This window comes from Ceratosolen solmsi, unplaced genomic scaffold (assembly GCF_000503995.2).
Source record: "Ceratosolen solmsi marchali unplaced genomic scaffold, CerSol_1.0 scaffold7, whole genome shotgun sequence".
Taxonomy (NCBI): Eukaryota; Metazoa; Arthropoda; class Insecta; order Hymenoptera; family Agaonidae; genus Ceratosolen; species Ceratosolen solmsi.
The window spans coordinates 1059932-1084223 of NW_011948413.1; the positions used below are offsets into that span (position 1 = coordinate 1059932).

The 24292-nt window shown below is 26.6% G+C and overlaps 7 protein-coding genes across 9 annotated transcripts; 4 read left to right on the plus strand and 3 right to left on the minus strand.

Moving 5' to 3' along the window:
- Positions 1-1453: 1453 nt before the first annotated feature.
- Vti1b (Vesicle transport through interaction with t-SNAREs 1b) lies at positions 1454-2043 on the plus strand. Its single transcript, XM_011505851.1, has 2 exons — positions 1454-1484; positions 1597-2043. Exon 2 carries the CDS (start codon positions 1690-1692, stop codon positions 2032-2034), a length of 345 nt encoding a protein of 114 aa, XP_011504153.1. The 5' UTR covers positions 1454-1484; positions 1597-1689; the 3' UTR covers positions 2035-2043.
- Positions 2044-2049: 6 nt separating this feature from the next.
- On the minus strand, positions 2050-4873 carry mRpL37 (mitochondrial ribosomal protein L37). The gene is made up of 6 exons (XM_011505852.1): positions 4466-4873; positions 4159-4383; positions 3658-3777; positions 3472-3578; positions 3209-3394; positions 2050-2491 (listed from the first exon to the last, which is right to left on the minus strand). Exons 1-6 carry the CDS (start codon positions 4636-4638, stop codon positions 2070-2072), a joined length of 1233 nt encoding a protein of 410 aa, XP_011504154.1. The 5' UTR covers positions 4639-4873; the 3' UTR covers positions 2050-2069.
- A 932-nt stretch (positions 4874-5805) lies between these two features.
- On the plus strand, positions 5806-13272 carry LOC105367222 (uncharacterized). 3 transcript variants are annotated; one of them, XM_011505855.1, is made up of 7 exons: positions 7312-7741; positions 9130-9264; positions 9337-9501; positions 9795-10180; positions 10341-10446; positions 10855-11302; positions 12015-13272. In XM_011505855.1, the coding sequence occupies exons 1-7, from the start codon at positions 7690-7692 to the stop codon at positions 13051-13053; spliced, it is 2331 nt and encodes a 776-aa protein (XP_011504157.1). In that variant the 5' UTR covers positions 7312-7689; the 3' UTR covers positions 13054-13272. The 3 variants fall into 3 exon arrangements, with proteins under 3 accessions (XP_011504156.1, XP_011504157.1, XP_011504155.1); XM_011505854.1 differs by lacking the exon at positions 7312-7741 and adding an exon at positions 5806-5891 and having other exon boundaries at positions 9130-9501; XM_011505853.1 differs by having other exon boundaries at positions 9130-9501.
- Positions 13273-13372: 100 nt separating this feature from the next.
- On the minus strand, positions 13373-17352 carry rasp (protein-cysteine N-palmitoyltransferase Rasp). The gene is made up of 6 exons (XM_011505857.1): positions 17187-17352; positions 15822-16003; positions 15289-15714; positions 14593-14951; positions 14191-14525; positions 13373-14112 (listed from the first exon to the last, which is right to left on the minus strand). The coding sequence occupies exons 1-6, from the start codon at positions 17302-17304 to the stop codon at positions 13964-13966; spliced, it is 1569 nt and encodes a 522-aa protein (XP_011504159.1). The 5' UTR covers positions 17305-17352; the 3' UTR covers positions 13373-13963.
- Positions 17353-17491: 139 nt separating this feature from the next.
- On the plus strand, positions 17492-19747 carry LOC105367223 (E3 ubiquitin-protein ligase RNF180-like). Its single transcript, XM_011505856.1, has 4 exons — positions 17492-17566; positions 17711-17836; positions 18131-18322; positions 19348-19747. Exons 2-4 carry the CDS (start codon positions 17825-17827, stop codon positions 19498-19500), a joined length of 357 nt encoding a protein of 118 aa, XP_011504158.1. The 5' UTR covers positions 17492-17566; positions 17711-17824; the 3' UTR covers positions 19501-19747.
- A 1020-nt stretch (positions 19748-20767) lies between these two features.
- TfIIA-S (general transcription factor IIA subunit 2) lies at positions 20768-21796 on the plus strand. The gene is made up of 4 exons (XM_011505860.1): positions 20768-20902; positions 21032-21136; positions 21432-21561; positions 21639-21796. The coding sequence occupies exons 1-4, from the start codon at positions 20831-20833 to the stop codon at positions 21668-21670; spliced, it is 339 nt and encodes a 112-aa protein (XP_011504162.1). The 5' UTR covers positions 20768-20830; the 3' UTR covers positions 21671-21796.
- Alg2 (alpha-1,3/1,6-mannosyltransferase Alg2) lies at positions 21788-23633 on the minus strand. Its single transcript, XM_011505858.1, has 2 exons — positions 23168-23633; positions 21788-22820 (listed from the first exon to the last, which is right to left on the minus strand). Exons 1-2 carry the CDS (start codon positions 23405-23407, stop codon positions 21846-21848), a joined length of 1215 nt encoding a protein of 404 aa, XP_011504160.1. The 5' UTR covers positions 23408-23633; the 3' UTR covers positions 21788-21845.
- Between the last annotated feature and the right edge of the window lie 659 nt (positions 23634-24292).

Sequence of the window (24292 nt, forward strand, 5' to 3'; positions counted from 1 at the left end):
TTAATTTATACAGTTTGAAATAAATCTATTATTTCACATAAAGGACGGTGTACGAACAGAGTTTTATGAATTTCTGCATTATTAATATTATAAACATTGTTAATGCACTAATCCTGAGAAAAGTAATAAATCAATGTTACATTAATACATAATTAAATTATATGAATTAAAATCTCTTTTTAATTATATACCTTAATTATTTATTTTAATATTTAATACAATAATATTCATCGTAATAAATATATGATTATAAATGTTTATTTATATGTTACTTAAAATTAAGTAAATGAAGTTATTTATTTTCCATTATTTTACTCATCTATAAAATAAATCAATTTTATAAAGTTGTTTTCAGTTAAAGGGAATAAAAGTTTTTAGTAGAAATTTGTACAAATTAGAAAACAAATTATAGCCGTATTTTTAATCTTTAAAAACATTGTGAAATACACAAAAGTTTGAAATTAGTTTATTAAAAGAAAAACTAGTATATGTGATGATAAATTTTAAATAAAAATGGCAATATTTTGATCAAAATATAATTTATTAATCTCTACAAAGAAACGAGATACAAAAGTTTAAAAAAAATTTAAATAAAAAGAAATTAAAAAAATAAGAAATAGCAAATGCCTTAAGAAGTGAGACAATATATAAATGGACACCCAATAAATCAAGAGAAGCAATGATTTTTCCATAGACAAGTTCGACTTGCTTTTTTGTATATTCCTATATTTTTTAACATACATTAAATTTAAAAAGTTTTTAAATTTTTAATTTCTTTAATACATTTAACTTAAGATATTTATTGAAAAAATTATAAATTAAGTTTCAACAATAGTATAAATTATAATTAAATAAAAATTTCACAATATAAAAATATAATTGTAATAAAATATTAACAAAAATAGAAATTCTATATTGTTTAAATCATTCTATGATTTAATGATTTGAATCTTTATAAAACTCTTAAATAAGAATATAATTTTGCATTTTCGGTACCACTTATTAAAAAATAATAAATTGATGTCGATTACAGGAAGAATTGTTTTATCTCGCAAAGTATTACATGTACTTCGTTATGTGTGCATTATTAGAATTTGACGCGTATAAAATTATTTTTTTTTAATATTTATAATCAAAATAATTAACAAAAATAATGATTGATTTCGCATTAAAAACTCTTGGATGGTACATCTCATTCCCTTCATGCATTTCGAATGAAGTGAGGATTGGATGACTTTTTAAAGCTAAATATATATATATATATATATATATATTCAACAATTTCATTCTACAGTATGGAAAATAAGGAATTGTTGAGTTTGAGTTGTTAAATTTGAAATTATATATGAGTATTTAAAAGTAATTAATATTTATGATATACGAAGTAAAACAAATTGTTAAGTATTAAATAAATATTTCTAAAACAATAGATAACAGATTTTGTAAACATTTGTAAACAGAATTTTAATAATGATAAAATTTAGGTTAGTATATTTTGTTTGGATATGATTCTTAATTTTACAATTCATGTTCAATAATCACTTTTAAAATTATTATTTAAAAATTTGAATTATATTATGATTTTATATTTTACAGCTTTAAAAACATGTAGTATGTTGCTAAAAAAATATATGAGAAATAATATATTTATATTTAATATTTATATATAGAAACATTAATATTGTAAAAATGAATAGTGATCAGTTTGCTCAGCAGCGTGTTCTTTTAGATAGTCGTGCCGCTATTGAACGATCAAACCAATCTGTTGCAAAATCACAAGCTATATCGATACAAACAGAGCAAATTGGAACTGAAGTAATTTCAGAGTTAGGGGAACAAAGAGAATCTTTACTTCGTACAAAGTCAAGAATAATTGAAACTGATCAAGAATTAAATAAATCTAACAAAATTTTAATTACTATGAAAAAAAGAATATTGACAAATAAATTGGTTTTAATACTAATTATATTGCTGGAAATAGCTATTCTTGGGTGTACAGTTTATATAAAGTTTTTTAAAAAGGCCAAGAAATAAATACAAATAAAAAAATATATTTAATCAAATAAAATTTATTGATTCTTGTAAAAGGCAAGTATTCTTTTGAACACATCTGGATTATAACCTTCTAGAGTAGGTATACCTTGAACATAATCAGCTAGATCGTATAAATTTAATTTTGGTAAGGCCCAACAATAATTTTTAATCCCTTTTTCACCATTAATATCTAAAGTATTAAGCTGATACACTGAAAAATAATATGCTTTACTATCAGTATGAATACACTGTACAGTTATTGGCTCAGGAAGGGTTTTCACATTAGCACCATATCTTTGTCTGGCAGTACTAGCCGCTGCTGTAAATGCTTTGATAAGAGCTCTACCAAATATCTGTGTTTCTTCTATTTCTAATTCTGTTAGATTTTTAACTTTAGTACTATCATAGTATATAAAAATTGTATGTATATATTTTTTATTATATTCTGAAATAAATGCTGAAAAAAGTCTAAGAATTAATCCACTAAATTATTTAAATAAGGAATAAAAAATATTAAAATAATGTCTGTCTTTAAGATTTTATCTCTTTATTATATAAAAGCAATTTTAAATATTTACTTTTCTCCCCTTTGTCTATTAATATAATTAATTTTTTTAATTAATACTCTTTTAATAAACAGGAACATTATATATATATATATATATATATATATATATATATATATATAATTTGTATAAATTTTATACATTTATGCTAATAAAATTAAATGTTAATATTATTACTTTTATTTATTAGTTAATATTGTTAATTGTATTATAAATTATAAATACCTTTATAATACAATTTTATATCTCGTATTATAATTATATATACTTTTAAATAACAAGCAGAACTTAGAGTTTATATTTTCTTAATATTGATTTTGTTATAATTAACACAAAAATTAATATCAATCACATCGTAAAAGTGATAAAAATCTTTAATTAAAATAATTAAATGATATTACCTTGATTTATTTTATTATCTAATTCGTATTTTATATCAATAATTCGAATTTTTATATTATTATTTTATACAAGATTCTAAGATCTTTAAAAAAATGTAAATATAGATACAAATAATAATTTACATTTCAAAATATAAATTCTTAAACTAACATTATTTAAAGAATAAATATGAATATAATCATGCATTTGATCAAATTAATACATACGATACAAGTTTTTAAATTCGTATATCTGACTTTTCGTTAAACCAATTAAATATTGTAATGGATAAATTGTCGGTAAGGTCATAGATTCATATTCTGTATCAAGTTTTCTGACTGGTCTCAAGATATTTTTTGACATTAACATAATGTCTATTGTTAATGAAAATTTAAATTTGTGAAAATCCTTATCTAAAATTATTTTTATTTATAAAATATTCAAAATATTTTAAATATTCTAATAAAATTAGATTGTTATGACAACATACCAAAGGGTACACACAAAAATGCATCATCCATAATACTTCTGCTATTGCCAATATTTGATCCACTTAAGCAATTACAAAGTTGAATAAATTTTTTGTTTAAATTTGATCTGTACAAAAATAAATCATGAAGTAGTAGTATATATGTATTATCAATGGAAAATTTTAAAAAAGTTTTAAATAATTTACGTTTTTCTGTTATTGGTTATACCAAATTTTCGTGGAAAATTAAAAGCAGGTCTATCTGGATCTTTTAATTTTGGCAATAATTGCTGATGTGCATCAAATATAATAGAAGATTGTATTATTCTAAAACAAATATAATTCTTAAAATATTAAATCTTCATCTCATAAATTATTAATATAGTTTTAAAGCTATGAAAATTTTGATATGTTATTTATTTGATTATAATAAACTATATTCTTTTTTATATATGATTCTTTGATAATTTTTTGTAAAAATTTTTGTCTATACTGATTTTTAAACTATTATCCTTATTGATGCGAAATAAATTAAATTCATTAACATTTTTATCAATGTAATCTATTTAATTATTATTATTAATATTACAAAAATATATAAACTTAATTAATTAATAATATAATTAATTTTTTTTAGTATATTTGATTCATTATATTTAATTTATAATAAAGTTAAATATTTGTACATTTATATTTACAACACTATACCTTTTTACAGAATCATTGGTTTTGTCTGAAAGGTCTTGTGTTATAGATTCTATAGATTCAGGAAGTGTATCAAAAACAATTGTATTCGTAATTTTTTGGGCTTGAGTAAGGCCTTTTACTAACAAATCATTATCTTCATACAAAAAACATGGTTCGTTATTAAAATATGGATGAGTATCAACTTTAATAGGAGCAACTTGGTCAGAAAAATTACAGACTTTAATACTGAAAAAATCGTTAAAAATTAATAATAATGTGTTAAATTTTTAATTACAAATATTTTATAAATATTATTAAGTAATAATACTTCAGTTTTCTTAAATTATTTGTAACTTCTAAAGCGTCTTCAATATGTACTCCTTGTGATGTTAGTTTACTTTCCGTATTAAAATCTAAAGGTTTTTTTTTCCCTTGAATATACCATAATTGTCTAATTTGTCGCCCTATATGATGTTTACATAAAAATTGTGACAACTTCATTTAATTACAAAATTTTTAAAATTCAATAAGAACCTTAAAATCACTTAGGTTATATTAGAGGATTAAGCAAGTTTATTTAACTTTAACTGGCAAATAGAATGCTATTTTATATTTGAGTATTAGCCTTTACTTTATATTCTTAAATGCTACATAAAATACAGTCTATTCAAAGGTAAAAGATAATGTTACTTTTAAGATAAAAGTTACGTTTTCTCTACTTTGATAAAACTAAACTAAGTACTATGTACGGCAGAAACAAAGTATATGGAAATTATACAATATAAGTACAAATATTTTATTTGTTATGTTCTGATCATTATACATTAACTAGATAATATAGTTTATATTATTTTATATTTTATTTATATGTTAATTATATATTTTACTCAAATTTTAATGTTATGTTTTATATGTATTTTACATGTTTATACTTTAATTCGGAAATTAAATTTGTATTATATTTATTAATTGTATTATATGTATTATATTGTTAATAATTTCCTATATTAAATAACATAAATTTTTATATGTAATTATAAATAAATGATCAAATATTTTAATTCACGTTTACTTATCTATTGTTTTTTATTTTTTATCTATTGTTGCAATGAAGTAAAAAATTAAAGAATTTCGTTATTATGTTGATTATTTTAAATAATTCTAATCGAATAATATGTTTTATCTATTTATGTAATTAATATAAATATGGCATAATAAAACAAATATTAAATATAAATCATTATTTTATGATAAAGGATTATCAATAAAATTCTTATGTATTTAATGTATAGTATAGTTAAACATTTATAGAACCATGAATGTTACTAACTGTTTATAATTTATTAGTTTATACTAGTTACATTTAAGGAAAACTTTATTATAATTGAAATAAATATATCTTAATATAAACTGTATCTAAATTATTGCAGTTATCACGATATTTCAAAATTACTTTGGGATTTAATATATAACAAAAAAAGGTAAATCATCTTCAACAATTAAATAATAAAGATTATAATTGAGTTTTTCATAATTAAAATAGAAATGTTTATCTGTATGGTGATGTATTGAGAATCTTCGGAAAAGAGGCGCTTCAATCGTTTCGTTACTACAAAAAAGAACAAGAGAAAAAGAAAGAAAATCCTGTCGCAAATAAACACGTATAATTGCAATTTATAGCATTTGTAGCCAAATAAGAAAAAATACATAACAAACTTAACTCCATGATCATATGGAGAACAAGTAAGAAAATAGTATGTAAATTTAGTTGACATTATATTTTCATTTTCTAAAACAAATTAAAAAAATTTAATTCTAATTCCAATGTATGTAAAATTAAAGATATATTATTTTTAATTAAATTGACTGCAATAAATCATTTTTTAATAATAATTTTTATCTTAAAAATATAAATAGTATAACTAAAGTTATTATAATTAAAATTTTAAATGTACGTTTGTTTAAATTAAATTAATAAAATTAATTCCATTACTTTGAAGATGTACTTTAAATAAGTTACATTTGCAACTTTAACTATATATATTTATACATAAATGAATTCATTAATACAACTGTAATTAAACTAAAAAGTAAATTTATTGAATGAGATTTAATTAAGATTTATTTATATTTACATTGTAAGGATCACGTAAATAATCGTTAAAGTTAGAACTTTCATTATTTTATTAAAAAATTAAATATTCTTAAAATATTAATATTCAATATCAATTTAGATTAACATATCCAAACGATTTATCGTTTAGAAACAAATATACTTTAGTAAACGAATGAAAGTTCGAAAAATCATGGCCGCTATTGCAGAACAGAATGTTTCTATAAAAAATGTAAAAATAATTGAACATTTTTGCAAGTAAAGATTGGATGAACATTATTATTTTGGAGTTTACTTCTGTAAATATATTACGAAAAAGATGCCATTCAATATGTAAAATCAATTATTTTATTAAAACTAATTTATTCGCATAAATATTAATTCTCCGGAGATTCAGCGCGCAGTAACAGAGCGCATAACAGCAGTAGATACACAAGTTTAGAAGTTTACAAAACGAGAGTGAGGCGAACAGCGTCTGCGCAAGTTTGTTCTCTCTTTCTTAATAGCGACGCATAAAAGTTGTCGTCGTCGTCGTCGTCGTCGTCGTCGTCGTCGTCGTCGTCGTCGTCGTCGTCGTCGTCGTCGTCGTCGTCGTCGTCGTCGTCGTCGTCGTCGTCGTCGTCGTCGTCGTCGTCGTCGTCGTCGTCGTCGTCGTCGTCGTCGTCGTCGTCGTCGTCGTCGTCGTCGTCGTCGTCGTCGTCGTCGTCGTCGTCGTCGTCGTCGTCGTCGTCGTCGTCGTCGTCGTCGTCGTCGTCGTCGTCGTCGTCGTCGTCGTCGTCGTCGTCGTCGTCGTCGTCGTCGTCGTCGTCGTCGTCGTCGTCGTCGTCGTCGTCGTCGTCGTCGTCGTCGTCGTCGTCGTCGTCGTCGTCGTCGTCGTCGTCGTCGTCGTCGTCGTCGTCGTCGTCGTCGTCGTCGTCGTCGTCGTCGTCGTCGTCGTCGTCGTCGTCGTCGTCGTCGTCGTCGTCGTCGTCGTCGTCGTCGTCGTCGTCGTCGTCGTCGTCGTCGTCGTCGTCGTCGTCGTCGTCGTCGTCGTCGTCGTCGTCGTCGTCGTCGTCGTCGTCGTCGTCGTCGTCGTCGTCGTCGTCGTCGTCGTCGTCGTCGTTTCCCCGTTTTTCCTGGTGGTGGCAAACTCGCTAACGCTTGTGTTGAATGGACGCGCAGCCGACATAAGTGAGAATAAGATAAGGACAGAACGAACGCTCGTGTGCGCACGTGGGAGAGAGAGGAGAACGCATAAAGCGCAACAGAAAGAAATAAAGAGTAGACGGGGGAAAGAGAGAGGCAAGTTCACCGCATCGAGGAACAGAGAACACGCTATAGATTTATGTGCTGACGATATGTCGCTGCGTAACTCTTAGAAGAGCGGGCTGTTTTTATTTCAGCTTACAGTTTAAAGAAAGTTTTTAGAGGGGTTTCTGGGTCTCCTTGGTTTAGCTAGGATGAGCACGAAGATTGGCGTCGACTGTGTGCCAACGTACAGCTACGAGAGAGGTAAGTTAGCGCGCTCTTCTTCGTTACTCCTGCGGTTTATGGGTACCGTGTATAACAAAACTACATCATCACCATCATTATCATCATCATCGTAATCATCATCATCGTCCGTCGTCGTCGTCGTGATCATTATCATGATCATCATCATAACCATCGTTATGATCATCACCATTGCCATAGCCAACGTCGCCATCGCCATGGCCAGCGGCCCTCGGGGGGTTCGCCGCGCGCTGCAAGACGACCAGGACTCGAAAATCCGTCTGCTGCGCGTCCTCGCGATGGCGTCTGCTAGTTTGATGCCGCTGCCACGGCGGTCATGATCGTCCCTTTTGGTTCTGTAATTTGTATTACACTACCACCACCGCTTGGCCCCGTAAGCGCAAAATGTCAAAGGGCGTTCAAGAAATTTTCTCAGTGAGACACACCGCAAAAATCGAGAGCGCCTGTTATACTTTGTTTTTAAAGTTCTATGACGAGACGAGAAACTTAGCGCAAGCCACCGATCCGCAGTGACTTCGCTACGTGTCGGAGCGATCATCAGTTGTATTAATCGTTGCAGCTGCCATCGTGGTAATTGCTAGCTCACGGAAAACAAAATGAGAAAAAGAAAAGCCGCGATGGGGGATGCACCATCGTCGTTGGAATTTTCTTTGGCTTGTGAGTCGAGGGGATGCGCCACCGTTCTTCCTTCTCTTTCGAGGCGAGGAGACAGCTCGTCTTTTGCTTCCCTTAATAAAGGACTTTAACCCGGGAATATTGGACGCATGTCTTGACGTGCGCGGCCCGCGCGCGAGAAGCGTTATATATATATATATATATTTATGTATATACGAATCGTAGATACGCGTTTGAACGCCGTAATTAATGTCTCTTGCACAAATGTCGTACTCTAGCCGGCAATGTAGAGAGCAACAAGTGGACATGAATTTTTTCCACCACACTTGGCATCAACCATTTCACCATAAGAACCAATTTTTCCGTATCTAAGTCATTTTACCTTAAGCTTTTATGACCTAGGATCATTGTCACTATTCCTTATTATTTTCTTACTTTTTATCGGTCTTCACCTTTTTTTAATATGTGTGGATTTTTATTTTAATTTCTTTCATTCTTTCAAGTTTCTCTTGTTTTTACTGTATTTCATTAGTTTCATTGATACATTTTACCATCTGTCGTAAGAATGAACAATATTTTATATATTTTTCAAGTGTTAATCAGTATTTTATTTATCTGTCAATAATAATAATTTTTATTATCCAATTTTACTACATATATATCCCTTTATTTCTAATATCATATTACAATTTCTTTATAACATTACTTCATTGGATCGTTTTGGTTTCTTAAAAATATTAGCCAATATTTTTAATTCATATTTTTCATTTTAGACGATATGGGAAGAGATAGTCCAGGAGCCTTACTGGATATGCTAGCCGAGGTGGCATCCCAGACATTACATTCGGAAAAAAAGCTTAGTGAATTAGACACCAAGAATATAAAGCAGAAAGAAATAAAGCGCAAGAGTCAGCAAATCACTTTTAATGTTACACAGCTGCTGTCTATGCCAGCTACTCAATTGGTCAAACTGTTTTCAGTGTTCAGCAGTGATGAACTTAGAAAACAATACTCCTACTCATGTGCATTAGTACCAGGATGTGGTCAAAATTATACTAGTTTTGCCAGTGAAGGCAGAGCTAGAATGTCTATTAAGTCTCACCTTGCAGATCATTTAGATTTTTTGAAAAATAATGCAGAGACTTGTGAGTGCAATACTGTATTACAAAATTTATAGTAGAATTGAATTTCTAAGTAATGAAATAACATTGAGTTGAATGCAATTATTAGTTTATATCTTTATATAGTTTTTTAATGAATACATATTATTGTAAAAAATTTAATAAGAGTTTAATTACACGAAGATACTAGATAGTTAGTAAAACCATTTTAAATTACATTATATATCTTTTGAAGAATAAGTAGTTTATAGTTTAAAATTATATAGAATAATCTACTACAAATCCTTATTATTAATTTAATATTATTTCATTTTCAGATGCTTCTTTTACAGCATCAGCTGTAAAATATGCTAAACCAAAATCTACTGTACAAAATAAGAAAGCTAAAATTCAACAGACCAAGAAACCTCATAAAGAAACTCTAAATAAAGAAAATAAAGATATTAAAGTAGGAAAATCAACTAATTATTTACGTAAAATACTGTCTAATGAATTAAATTTAAAAGAATTAGAAAATAATACAGATCAAGATAAAGTTAGCGACCTGCGAGATTCACATGTATTTGATGTGAAAAAAGAAGTATCAGACGTTAAAGTCTTGGGAGATCATAGTTATTACGAACATATTAAAGACGAAAATATAAACGAACAATCTACATCTACTGTTAACAAAGTACCTGTCAATTCATTGAGTAATGAAAATGTGAGTATATTTTTAAAATAAAAATGGCAAAATCAGTAGTTCACATGTGAAAATTAGGTTTGGAATAGAAACATTAAGCCCGATTTTCAGATACAATGAGAAGAGAAGGAAGAGAAAACTTTATTACATAATACTTAAATGCTCTATTTATAATTTTTAGATCATGTTAATGGTAGTTGAGAGTAATGGCGTTTGTGTAAAAGATCTTCATAACACCACAGAAAATACTTCTAACCACACAACTGCAGAAAATAATGAAATAGAAAGTAAGAGTTTTTATTTGTTTAGAGTTTAAATCGAAATTTTTATCTAATTATTTTAAAGATCTTTAGTATTAACGATTAATTTTTCTATTATACCAAGGACAGTTGAATAATAATAAAGTTCCTTATAAAACATTGATACGATATATTACTTTTTTTTTATTAAACATTGAATATTCATTTAACTTTTTTAAACTTTAATATTTTCTTTTATAGATGAGTAAATTATCTATGAAAAATCTTATTCTTCATTATTAAAATAGCTTTTCTTACATATATAATATAATATTTTTATTATATAATTACTATCACTTGATTGAAATTAAATTAATTCTCATTTAATCATAATTCGTTAATAATTCATAATGATTTGTTAAATTATTGTAAAAGTAACACTTATTACTTAATTAGATATGACACTTTGGAAAGAAGAATCATATACTGTCCCAGATGCTTTTGTGCCTGCGAAACCTAAGGGAAAAGCGAAATTTATTGGCACTAGTAAAGAAGAAAGAGAAATGGCACTTATATTAATTGAAAAAATTCGAAAGAAAGGCAATCCAACTGGAAACAATTTACAATGTCGTATTTGTGATCCACCTCGTAGTTTTACTGCTCCCACAACTTTAGTATCACATTATCGTAGTCATGCTGGAATTAAGCCATATGAATGTCGAATTTGTAGAGCAGTTTTTACACGGAGACATAGTCTCAAGTATCATATGTTAATACATCAAAATCAAACTCGTTTTACATGCGCTGATTGTGGAAAAAAATTTAGACATCCGTCGCACTTTCGAGAGCATCGCAGAAGACACACTGGAGAAGCACCTTTCGGTTGTGATGATTGTGGGCAAAGGTGATTAATATTATTAGTTTTAATATTATAAATTTTTGAAATAAATAATAATAATACTTTTTATGCAAACTTTTTATGAAAAATTATAGTATAGTGAAAGTAACAAGGAGAAATATATTATGTGACGAAATAATTGTTTGATATACAAATAATTTAATTTAAAAGTTTTCATGAAATTAATATAATGTATAAACCTACTCAATAATATATTTGTTAATTTTAAAAATTTCAATTTGATAAAATAAACTTAAATTTAACGTAATTTTAATAAGACACATATTGTATATAAATATATATGCATTAATAAAAATATAATTGCAAATGAAGTATTAAACGGGATTAGATTTAAAAATTACAATATTCAAAAGTGGATAATTTATTTGTAATCGTTTCATGATATTTACAGGATATATTTATTATATTCATTAAATTTGTATTTCATATATTTTAAGCATTGGATTTTACTGTTTTAAAATAAATCAATACTTTTTATTAAATTATTTAAAAGTACTTAAATTTTTAATTTATTTTTTAAGTATAATTTGTATTTATTTTATCTTTGTACGATATATTTTTTATCAATTTAATAAAAATTACGTAGTGCTATTAAATTTTATATGAAATTAAATTATATTCACAATTTCAGTATTATTTAAATTTAAAATATTTACGAACTTCAAATTTAAATATATTACTTAATTGATTTTTCCAGATTTAAAACACGAAATACTTACAAACGTCACTTGAAAACACGTCATGGTAAAGTCCTCACAATAACTGGTGAATTATTACATCTCTCAGAAGAAGATTCAAAAAAAGTAAGAACTAAAAATCGTCGAAAAAAACAGGATATATGTGAAAATGTATCAAATGAAGTCATAAATGCAACTGATGCTATATTGGATCAATCAGAGAATCAAGAATTCACTTGGGAACAGCAACAAGCATGTAATAGCACAAGGGAAAGTAAGGTCCAACAATGTATTGATAATACTATATGGATGTATCACAATCAAACCAATATAGCAACTGAGGAAAATTACAACGAAATTCAAAATAAATCGCAGATAAAGACTGATTTAAACGAGACTGAAATAGAAAATAATTTTGAAAATAATGAAGTAGTCATTGCACAAACTGACTCAAATGGCACTTTACATTTTGAAAATTATAACTATGCACAAGATTCCGTATATACAGAAGATACAATTCAATTTTCTAATGAACAGAGTGTTAACACAAATCTAACAAATAATGTAAAACAGTTTGATAGTCGAGAAGAAGCAATTGTTGAATATCAAGAGTGTACTGATAATTATAACGAAACAATAGATCCTATTTTTACAGTAAAGGCAGAGCCTGAAAATAATGTATTTGTATTAGATGATGAACAAATAATAACTTCTCATGAAGTTGCTGATTCAGAATTTAAAGAATTAATTTCTACATCTAATTCTACTCAAACCGATAATATAATAGAAATTGATACGAATTCTGATGAGCAAACATTAAAAATAATACCATGTCAAGTAAAAGTATGCGATAATAGAGGTACGACGACATTACAGTTACTAAAAAATAGCAAGATTTCTTTACTTGGAAATAAAACTCAAAGTATCAATTTATTACAAAATGGAAAGCAGCATACTATTTTGCTTTTAGCCAGTGATGAAAATAATGTCTTAGAATTAGATAATGCTATTATTGAAGGATCAAAATCGCTACCTGTAATAGCTGTACCAGCTGAATAAGTAAGCGATACAATACAATTTTTGTTATTGAATATTGATATGTAATTATAATTCTACAAATAATTTTGCAAGATATCTGTCCATTTTATAATGAAGCTGTATTCAGAAGATTTAGTAAGTTTTCTATAAGTTAACATTTATACAATGTACCAGACAAAATGTGTTTATAATTATTATTCAAAATAATTTCTAACATGATACATTTCATTTGCATTATTAATGTAGCTAAATATTAAATAATCGGCTCATTTCAATTTCATCATTTGTTTTATTCCATTTAAATTGCTCAAATTTGTCTTCCAATTCCAGGAATCTGGAAAAATAAGTTAACTTGAATGGTATCAATTTTTCATATGTAAATCTTTAAAAATGCTTCGATAAATAATAAATGTAAAAAATATATCAGTGTTGGAAACAAGAAAATTATAGAAACATACTAAAAATGTATATAAACTTCAGATTATATTGATCTATTGCCAAATATTGAAGCAACGAATTTGATAATTAATATCCATATATATTGTAAGTTATGCATTATTCTCAAGCAAAATTTTTCTATTCATTTCAAAACGAAATAAGATGAGGAGTTTTCCTTACTGTTTTGCCAGTGTGCTTAATTCCATTCCTTCATGTGATTATGATCGCAAGAAAATTTAAAGCTTTACAATACACAGAATGTGCCTTATTCTAACAAAAAGCAATTGTGAAACCAATTAGTAATAATTACAGCATTCTTAATATAAAAAGAACATTGTATGAATAGATTTATTTAAGTCACTTATGCATTAATAATTAAGAAATTGTAGGATATCGTACTCTGCATACATATATCGATTTATAGCTTTTTATCATAAAAAGTGTATGTAGTCATTGTATTTTTATACATATTTTGTACTTATATCTATAAATCTTAAAAATTACTTAATTTCTTGTACATTTTGATTTCAATATCCTTTCTACTTTTTAAAGAATTCATCTGTTCTATTTGTTTAATTTCTATACATGTCTGGCAGCAGCAGTATAAGATAAATAATAATATAAAATTAATTTGCCAAGAATCTGTAAAAATAGAAAATTTTAAATATATTTTTTAAACGTTTTTAATAATTTATACTTTTTAAACGAAATACAAGTTACCTTTTATAATTCTCCATATATACATATTTCCAATTTGATCTCCAGCTAAGAAATAAAAGTTTGCAATGGCAGAAAATGCTAATAGAGGGCTTATTAGTATACATTCCAGTCTTCTTTTATTTTGAGGGCTTAAACTATTATGTAAAATTTTTTCAAAAAAATATGCGCTTGTAGATTTCACTATATTTTCTAGCAAAAGACCTAAAAAATTTAAAAATGCCCAAATGAAAATGGGAAAATTCAAACCATGCCACAGAAATATAAATGCAAAACATAAAGCTGAAGCAAAAAATTTTCCATAAGACGATTTTGGATTACACGGAATGTAAATATACCTACGAAAAATATTGTTAGTATAATTATTGTAAAAAGTAAAACATGGAGTTAAAGACTTTTAATTACTTCAAAAGAAATTTATATAATCCTCTATCAAAATGTTTCCACATATCAGAATATAAATGGATTCGACCAATGCATTTTGGTTGAACAGGTGCTTCAATGTCTTCAGCTTTACATACAATTGATACGACTCCATAGACTACAACATATTTATTTAAAAAATATTGCCCCATACAATAACCAAGTCCATAAAAAGCCCATGGACTAAGTTCTGCTACAATATGTCCATGAAATAGCAATGCGTTAAAATATAAATAGTGTAAACAAATATTCGTAAAAAGTATCCAAAATGAGTAACGCATTACATTATAAACTGTCGTAATTATTTTTGTCTTGTTCCATGCTGTAAATGGTTTATCAATCTGTAAAATGTAGAGTAAATATGAAATGCCATTCATAATATATTTTAACCAAATTAAGTTAACTTTCAAAGTAAAGTAAATCATAAAAATTTTAGATTTTAATTAAAGCTTTTTTTTTTAATTAAATAATTAATACTTAGTGTACAATTGTGAACTTTGAGCAATATGTTTTTTAGATTTTTTAATAAGAATTATTAATAAACTAATCTAAAATAGTATTTAAAATTTTTAAAACGATTTTTTGTATTTCAATTGTAAATATATTTTTGTATACTGAAAGCATTGTTTTCAAATATTTTATAATAAATTTTTATTAATTTAAGAAATAAAAACTTACACCATCAGTAAACTGTTGGTAAAGAATAACTGGACCTAAGAAGAGAGTCGGTAAATATAAACAGTATGCTATATTTTTAAGCAAATCCTTAAAAAATCCACATGTATCAATGTGTTTATACATTCCAATGCTATCTATACTATAGCTAATACTTCTAAGTTGAATCCAACAGATAGCTGTTGTCAATATATAATGATGCTCGGCTGTGAGCAATAACCATTCCATAAAAATAACATCTGACACTTTTGCCCAATTTATAATAACTAACGTTATGGAATGTATAAGCCAAGAAAGTGATTTACTTTGAAGTGAAGTCAATAAACACGATATACATGGTAGCAGGAGTGTACATAATGTACTTAATAATCCAAAGTAGTTCCATAAAAATAAAATTGATATTAAAATATACCAAATGTATATTACGGCCTACAAATAAAAATAATTCATTTTTTTATAAATGATAACAATAGATTTAAAAATATTATTAAAATATTTTTAAAATCTTTTAGTTTTATAAATATTTTTTTTATTACCGTATCACTACAAAGGTATTTTAAATATTGACTTATAAAAATATGTACAATAATCCAAGGAATAAGTTTGTAAATAAGAGGTATCCACAATCTCCACTCTTCATCAGAAACATCAATTTTTCGATTGAGAAATGACCATCCAGGTTTGAAGTCATTGTAAGTATCAACATAATTAATAAATTCTATTTAATATAAAACAAATATAAGAATAACAATAATAATAATAACAAGTGTAAAATGTTAAATATTATATATTTGGAAAAAGATAAATTGGTGCAAGTGTAATTTAAAAAAAGCACTAATGAAATCAGACTTGTAGATTGTTAATATATTAAAAGGTAAATGTTAAAAGGTAAATGTAAATACGATGATAATTCAAAATATAAATATATTTAGATTAATAGTCGTTTATTCAATGTAATCACGTTGGCCAATATCACTGTTAATATATATGTAAAGTTGATCAAAGCGGCAGCAACTTGAATAAATGATTAATTTACGATTTATAAATATATGTAGCTTTGAATTTTTAATAATTTAATCAGAAACAGCGATTTAATTATATATGGTAAAAGATAATTAATTATATTAAGAAATATATTAGTAAATTTATTTAATTTTAGAGATAAATGGAATTTGTAAATATTTCAACGGCTAAGAAACGTCTTTCCTTTTTGTATTTATTAAAATTTCCAACAAACACAAGGATAGTACTTTTAATTTATTTGGAAATTGTTATAGATTTAATGTTTTATCTGTGGCGTGTAATTCAAGTTTTTATTACTAATTAAAATATATAGAAAACAATCAAAAGAAACCACGTAAAATTAATTTTACGATTATGCTTAACGTTAAACTCGTAAAAAATTCATATAAGTTTACAACGTGCAAATAGAAAAATAAACGATAAGAAGTTTATTTTATTTTAAAATGAAATAATTATTAAGTGACAAGTGAATAATTTAAAATAAAAAATGTTGATGGATTGATTTTGAAATCTATAATAGTCAATGTTAATAGCTTCGTTTGCCGTTGAACAAATGAGTTGAAACACTTCGAATTTCTTTTTTCTCAAATAATAAAATTATTTGCTGCAACAATGTTCTTTCAATGTGCGCCGCAGTCGTGGGACTAGCGCGTAGTCGACATTTTTAAATAGTACTTTTAACCAAGGTGAAAAAAAAGTTTTCAAATAGAAAAAATCTCAAAATCAGCAGGCACTTTCAGAATGGGGAAGATCGGTGGAGTCACGTAGCCGAAAACTAAGATGTCTATAAGAGCAGACGGACGCAAATTCAGCGTGAGATGTAATGTCTCGGAAGCGACATCGACGATAATACGACACATGTAACGGAAGGAACTTACGCGTCTCGGGCGATGAATAAAAGCAATAAATGGAGTAAAAAACGGCGATGATCCAGAGCGTGGCGTAGATGCTGCTCTCAGTACGACTTAATTTGGCTTGTTTCGATGTTCCTGGCATTGCAACTGAACGTAAACAAGATTGAAATCCAGCGCGCCGTAATTCGACGCATCAGCAGCAGCTGTTGTGTACGGCTATGTAGAGGGGATTGCGATTTGACTTTCGCCGATCCTCCTCTACGATCACCTCTTCCTCCTTTTCTTTCTGCTCCTCCTCCTCCGTCTCTTTTTCATTTAATCGGCTCCGTGGCGTCACTCGTGCGCCAACCACCGTTTCAATATTGTGAGTTCTGTGGCTCCGAGCGATGTAGGAGAGGAGGAAGGTTACCAGAGTTTTATAGTTTATCGGCTGACTGCGCCAATGACCAGAAACAGTAGTTGCGCGAGCGCTACTGTTATTGCGTAGTTGGAACTGTGAGTGTATCTTTTTCTGCAGCTGCTCATATTGTCTCAAATCTTGTGTACAGTTCCAGTATCGCTGGATCGTCCGCTTCAGTTTGTCATGAACATCCAGTAGATGCTCTTGTTGCGTGAGCTGTTGCTAATAATATATAGTCCACGAACAGCTTTTGTTCATCGAAATGCCCGCCAAAGTGAGTCTATAAAGTAGGCTATGTATGCTGTTGCGTAGGAAGGCGCGCGCGCGTTGGCTCTTCGTTTTTCGACCTTTTTGGACCTCCAACCACATTAACAACTCCTGCTCCTTGTATTACTTTCCTTTACTCTCTTAAGGTAATCGCGCAAGCAGAAGACTCCATTAAAGGTCCCCAAAGCGACTGATTAATCGAGGAGGCTTTGGAATGTGGACTGCGCGACACTAAATTGACGCATTCCAACTGCGTATTTACGTGGGCTATGCTACAATGCTCTGTTTCAATTGTTCGCAGATCACGGAAATCAAGTGCAAGCGTTGTCGCAATCTACTCTTCACGGAGGAGGTCTCGCCGTCCTTGACGGCTCATGGACAGGTGATTGGCGCCGGGGCCAGGAATACAAAGTGCAACAGCGATGTGCAGGAAGACTGCTTGTACCTCGCGGAGGACAATATGCCCGACTGGATTCATGAAGTTGTCGATCGGGTACGAACGATTTTATAAATGTACCTCTTCAATTAGTTTTGTATTGCTACGTCCAGCATTACACCCATCGGTTCTTGTTATTTCATCGCCTTATGTATATTCTATTCACTAGTTACTACAGTTCAATCCTGTCAATTCTTTTCTTCGTTATATTTTTTTCTTCTAACAACGATGTATCATCTATAAATGTTATATTTCTAGACAACACAATTATTGTTATTATTATTATAAGATGTCATTATTAGATGTTATTGCCTTAAATTATTTAATTTCAAGTACTTTGGTTTGTGCTATTTAATTGTCCATGCATATATATTTATAAATACTTGGAAATGTTATTAAGCTTATAAAACTTTTTTCTGCAGATTTCAGTTTATATAAAATTAAATGTAATGAATATTTAACATATAACCTAATCATTATAATTATAGTAATTTACAGAAATTAAAAATGATTTTGATGAAAATTAAATTTAATAATTATTTTTCAAATATATTTTAACATGTTTAATGTATTAAATTGAAAAAATCTAGTTAGTTTTAAACAAAGGTATTTATAAATAATCTTGGACAATTACAATTTATAGAAAAAAATATTTATTTTATTTTTTACCCAAAGGAATAACAATGAATATTAATTATATTTACAACCATCTTAAAAAAAAACTTACAAATCTTAATTATAAACATGTCATAACTGCATTATTTATAAATATTACAAGTACTTTAATACAATATATTTATTCATATAAACTTTTAGATAAATAATAAAAATATTATTTTCCATTCAATATAAAAGAGATTTTTAATGAAATTTTAACTTTACAATCCAATATAAATGAAAAATATCAGTGCTCTTTTATTAATTTTTTTTTTATTTTTTATATTAATTAATATTTATTAAGAGTTAAATTGTTTTTGTAAATTTGGTCAGTTATAAAGTTGCTATATTTATCTTATTCACCTTATATATTATCAGGTATTATCAGATTATAAATATTATTTCAATGTTTTCATTCTTTTTAGGAAAATTGGATTAGGGGCAAGTTGTACTGTCCTCTTTGTCATGCGAGAATTGGTTCTTTTGATTTTGTCAGTCCAAAAAAGTGTAATTGTGGAGAATATGTTCCACCACCTATTAGAATAACATATTCGAAAGTGGATACTCCACATCGGTGATACTAAGAAGTTGCAGAATTTTAATTAAGTTTTAAATCGTCTATACGTATGCTATTAAAATAAATTGGGTAACTGTGGTGAAAGGTGACACAGCTTTTTAGACAATGTATAGTATAAATTTGGTTAAGGTCACCTTTCACAAAAACAACCCTATTATATAGCTAAGTTGAGTTAATACAAGAGAAGATATTTATTTCTACACTTTAACATTAATTAAATATTAACTAAATAATTATCAATATCTTTTTAATAGACACAAATCATATTGATTTAGTATATAAAAAAGCACTCAGTATCTTATCTAAATTTTATTAAATATTTATTATTAATAATATTAATTGTTTTTACAAGCAAACGTAAAAATTATGGTACAAATAAAATGATGAACTCCCAATTAAATTTAATAAAAGAGCTTATATTTTTTTTATTGAATGTATTACTCAAAATGTTTTTTAAAAATCTAAAAACAATATTATAAATATAAATATCTCAGATCTTAAATTTATCTATTTTTGAATGTTTTTCATTATGGTTATTCATTATGATTTCAAAAGTTATTTTATAATAATATTTTACTTATATATTTGTCTTATATTCATATTTTTATTGTGAGACACATTAAATTTAATAAGAGTTTAAAGTATACATGTGTACAATTAATTAAATTGTATATTTAGGTAAAATATAGAATATACATATATGTCTGCATGCATATATGCGTGTATATATACGTATGTTCTTTTTTATTTTATAAAAATAGAAATATTTAGAAAAGGTAATACTATTTTATTTTTTAATGACTTAAGAACAGATTAAATACATCTATTATTACAGCATGCTGTTCAGCTATAGTTGCTTATCACGTATCTTATTAAAATTAGAATATCGTGGCATTAAAAAAATAACGAGCGTTAAAATGTTAAAATACTCAGTTGTATTTTTACTTATGATAAGTCCTATGACAGATCATGATGTATAGAATACAAATATATAGTAAATAAAAGGTCGTTCACAAATGAAATTAATTTTTATTTTCATCAAGTTTTAATGCAAGAAAATAATTTAATACAAATAATTGAATTTGAATGATTAAATATATTTTACAGTTTTTTTTATATTAAAGGGAACTTTTTATTGCATTTCACTTGCAATAGTATTTGCTATATTGATTTTTTATCTTTTCATTGTGCTGCCCTCTAGTGGAATATAAAGTGTTGTGTATTGTATATGTAATATAACTTGCTGCACATATGTGAACTTTCATAATTATATTTTTTCGTACAGTATAATTAAATTTTATATTTATTTTTATTTTTTAAAAATCTTAAAAATGTCTTATCAATTGTATAGAAATACAACTTTAGGAAACACTTTACAAGAAAGTCTGGATGAATTAATTCAAGTAAGTATAGATTCTGTTTTTTCTTTCAATTGTTAAGATAGGTTATTTTGTTTACACTGTTTTTAAATAACCTTTTAATATCATAATTGACTAAAAAATTAACTAACATAGAGATATACAATGTTTCAGTATGGTCAAATTACACCTGGATTAGCAGTCAAAGTATTATTACAATTTGATAAAGCTATAAATCAAGCATTAGCAACAAGAGTCAAATCAAGACTTAGCTTTAGAGTAAAGAACAGTTGGGATGTATATTAATTTAACCTATGAATGTAGATGCTTTTAAAAAGAGATGTATGTATATATATATATATATATATATATATATATATATATATTTTTTTTAATAAACTTAATTGCACAATAATTTTAATAGTAATGAAAATGTTAACATTACACATCATATATTGTTTATTCTGTAATAAAACTTTTTTATCGTATAGAAAACTGTGCATCTATATTGGCTGGGTTATTTAATCAAAGAAATATTTTTATTATAAATTATATATGCTAATTTATATTTTAGGCTGGTAAATTGAATACATATAGATTTTGTGATAATGTATGGACATTTATGCTTAACGATGTAGAATTTAGAGAAGTACAAGAAGTTGCTATTGTTGATAAAGTTAAAATAGTTGCATGTGATGGAAAGAGTAAGTTTAATAATAATCCTTAAGATATGTTTTGTAATCCAAGTTATTAAATACTATATCAATGTTTTTAATTTTAGCTCTCGACACAGATGTTGGCCCCAAGCGGTAATAAATATGAATGTTCTTTTGACTTGGTATCTAATTAGGATATTTTCGTGAATAAAGGGTCAACTATTTATTTATTTGTTTGTTTAAATTCCATTTATTTGTGATAGAACACTCAATAAAAAAAAAATAAAAAAAATAATTTGTAAAATTTTTTCAGAAATTACCTTTCTCGTAAATTACTGGTTTTTGTTAATGTATGTATCAAGTATTGACGAAATTAGACAATTGCTAAATTTTTTAAAGCTAAATTTGTCTATAAAATATTTTTTTCCAGCTGCTCCAAATTGCAATCTAAGGGACTTATTTTTAACTAAAATTGATAATTTTTCTGAAAAGGTTGACTTTTCTACAAGATAACCAGTAACATTATTAATAATGGATTCTTTGGGGCCTCCAGAATTATGAGCGATAACAGGTTTAGAAACATACATAGCCTCTAATGGCACTATTCCAAAATGTTCATTAGGTGGTGTATATATTAATATATCACAATTTACAAGAATTGAAACTTTCTCTGCATCTGTTGGAGATCGCAAAAAGAATACTTTTTCTGTAACTCCCAATTCATCAGCTAATCCAATCAATTCAAGATAATACTCAACATTTTCTTCAACTCTTTTATCATAGCCACCAGCCATAATTAAGTATACATTTGCATATTCTTCTAAACTTAAATATTTCTTTAAATCAGCTAAGGCTTTAATTGCTATAGAAAGCTCTTTTTTACGTTCATACCGATTAATTGAAAGTAAAAAGCAAGTATCTGAATTAAATCTCTTATCTAATATCCTTTCTAATGGAAATATATATACTTGATCAAAAAAAGATGTATTTATTGATGGATATAACACTTCTGTAAAATCAGCATTAAGTCTTCTAAAAGTTTGTTTATATACAGATTTGGTATACAAACTATTAACAAATATTTTGTCAGCTAATCCAGTTGTAATTTCTTCAAAAAAGTTAAGTGGTAGACGATAAAATTTTTTTAATCGGCTTTCAGAAGATGTTAAAAGTTGATCAGGATGATGGCAGTAAAAAATAACCACTGGTATACATAACTTGAGAAATGGAATACATATAGAAACTAAATCACAGAAAACAATATCTGGATGATTAGCTTGGAAAATAATGTACAGGGCTGCCCATATCTGCAAAAATAAATATTGGAATATAAAAGCAAGTGATTTATATCGAGTACATCAAATACTTTAAAATGAATAAAAAATTATATTTAAAAGTTTAACCATTATTACTAAATTGATAATTTATCAATGACTGTTCAACATGTAAAATAAATATATTTTTTCCTAAGTTTAATGATAATATATTTAATATTTAATAATAACATATTTTTAAAAAAGCATGTCGATTATTTATAGTACTTGGAATAAAATAGAATTTTATTATTTTCAATTTTGAGAAGACCATTAAATGAGTAAGAATTAATTCATATTCAATCATTCTTTTTACAATATTTCAGTGTTTTTTCATTTACCATTCTTACATAGGCGCAAAAAGCAAAAAATTTGCCAAAAATGTGTCGTGGTAGCCAATCACCGACGACGGTAACCTTGAAAGTGCCATCCTTAGTTTCAGTGAAACAGTGATTAGGATCATGATGTGTTGTAACGAAGTCAACATATTGGCCATTTTCCTTGAGTGCAAGAGCTGCATCCACAACTAACCTTTCTGCGCCACCGATACCCAAGTCTGGATGTAAAAATGTAACATGCATTTTTTTTTTTTGTCAACTTTATTTGTCTGTCATTGTCTATTGCTAAACGATTTAATTCTTATTAAATATTTTTACTTTGCTTCAATTTTGTTGGCATAATTATTAACAAACTATACGGTAATCTGTACAAAACTATATACTTCACAATCATGTATAAGAAATGAAAATAAACTTATTTAATTTTCTACAGAAAATAAATGGAGTGTATTGACTAGTTGGAGCCACTGTTGCTACGTAATCGTTTAACATTATTAGATTGTGTACTACAGTATTTGTTATGTACTAATAATAATTAATTTAATTTAAAAAATTAAATCAATTATTTCATGTTCTATTAACTTATTATGAAATACATAATCAGTTGAAATAATTCAATGTTTTTTTATAAGTTTCAGAATTTTTAGTTCCATATTAGTTTAATTATAAAATCAATATTAAAAAAATTTCTTACAAAAGATAACGACTGGTATTTGGTATTAAATCTTGTCTTTTAATAATTTTAAATTTCATTTTATTATAAAGTATTGAAAAACTTATTAATATTTTATCCAGTACATATTTAATGTACACAAAGACTAAAAATTCAAAATTCTCAAGTAATCAATATCCATATATATAGTCAAAATAATTGCAAAAACATAATAAAAAATACATTTTAAAATTAATTTTGCGTGAAAATATAATTTTTCTTATATTATATATAAAAATTCATATAATAATATCATATAAATCAATAAAATTAATATCATATAATAAAAAAATTTTATTGAAATAAAATTTAATTTATTTTGAATTTATTTTTATATATTGAATACGCATTTTATATATTGAATATATTGAATTTATTTATACATATTTTTATTTGACTGAGTTTTGATTTGTTAA

Coding starts and splice junctions, on each gene's coding strand:
- LOC105367222 (XM_011505853.1), top strand. CDS start 7,690: ATGAGCACGAAGATTGGCGTCGACTGTGTGCCAACGTACAGCTACGAG. Junction 10,181..10,340: donor ATTCATTGAGTAATGAAAAT/GTGAGTATATTT, acceptor TATAATTTTTAG/ATCATGTTAATGGTAGTTGA. Junction 11,303..12,014: donor TGTGATGATTGTGGGCAAAG/GTGATTAATATT, acceptor TGATTTTTCCAG/ATTTAAAACACGAAATACTT.
- TfIIA-S (XM_011505860.1), top strand. CDS start 20,831: ATGTCTTATCAATTGTATAGAAATACAACTTTAGGAAACACTTTACAA. Junction 20,903..21,031: donor GTCTGGATGAATTAATTCAA/GTAAGTATAGAT, acceptor ACAATGTTTCAG/TATGGTCAAATTACACCTGG. Junction 21,562..21,638: donor AGTTGCATGTGATGGAAAGA/GTAAGTTTAATA, acceptor TTTTAATTTTAG/CTCTCGACACAGATGTTGGC.
- rasp (XM_011505857.1), bottom strand. CDS start 17,304: ATGCCAGGAACATCGAAACAAGCCAAATTAAGTCGTACTGAGAGCAGC. Junction 16,004..17,186: donor TTATTCATCGCCCGAGACGC/GTAAGTTCCTTC, acceptor TATATTAAATAG/AATTTATTAATTATGTTGAT. Junction 14,526..14,592: donor TTATATAAATTTCTTTTGAA/GTAATTAAAAGT, acceptor TATTTTTCGTAG/GTATATTTACATTCCGTGTA.
- mRpL37 (XM_011505852.1), bottom strand. CDS start 4,638: ATGAAGTTGTCACAATTTTTATGTAAACATCATATAGGGCGACAAATT. Junction 3,579..3,657: donor ATAACCAATAACAGAAAAAC/GTAAATTATTTA, acceptor ATTTTTGTACAG/ATCAAATTTAAACAAAAAAT. Junction 2,492..3,208: donor CGAATTTAAAAACTTGTATC/GTATGTATTAAT, acceptor GACTTTTTTCAG/CATTTATTTCAGAATATAAT.
- LOC105367223 (XM_011505856.1), top strand. Junction 18,323..19,347: donor TTCATGAAGTTGTCGATCGG/GTACGAACGATT, acceptor CATTCTTTTTAG/GAAAATTGGATTAGGGGCAA.
- Alg2 (XM_011505858.1), bottom strand. CDS start 23,407: ATGCATGTTACATTTTTACATCCAGACTTGGGTATCGGTGGCGCAGAA. Junction 22,821..23,167: donor TTTGCGCCTATGTAAGAATG/GTAAATGAAAAA, acceptor TTATTTTTGCAG/ATATGGGCAGCCCTGTACAT.
- Vti1b (XM_011505851.1), top strand. CDS start 1,690: ATGAATAGTGATCAGTTTGCTCAGCAGCGTGTTCTTTTAGATAGTCGT.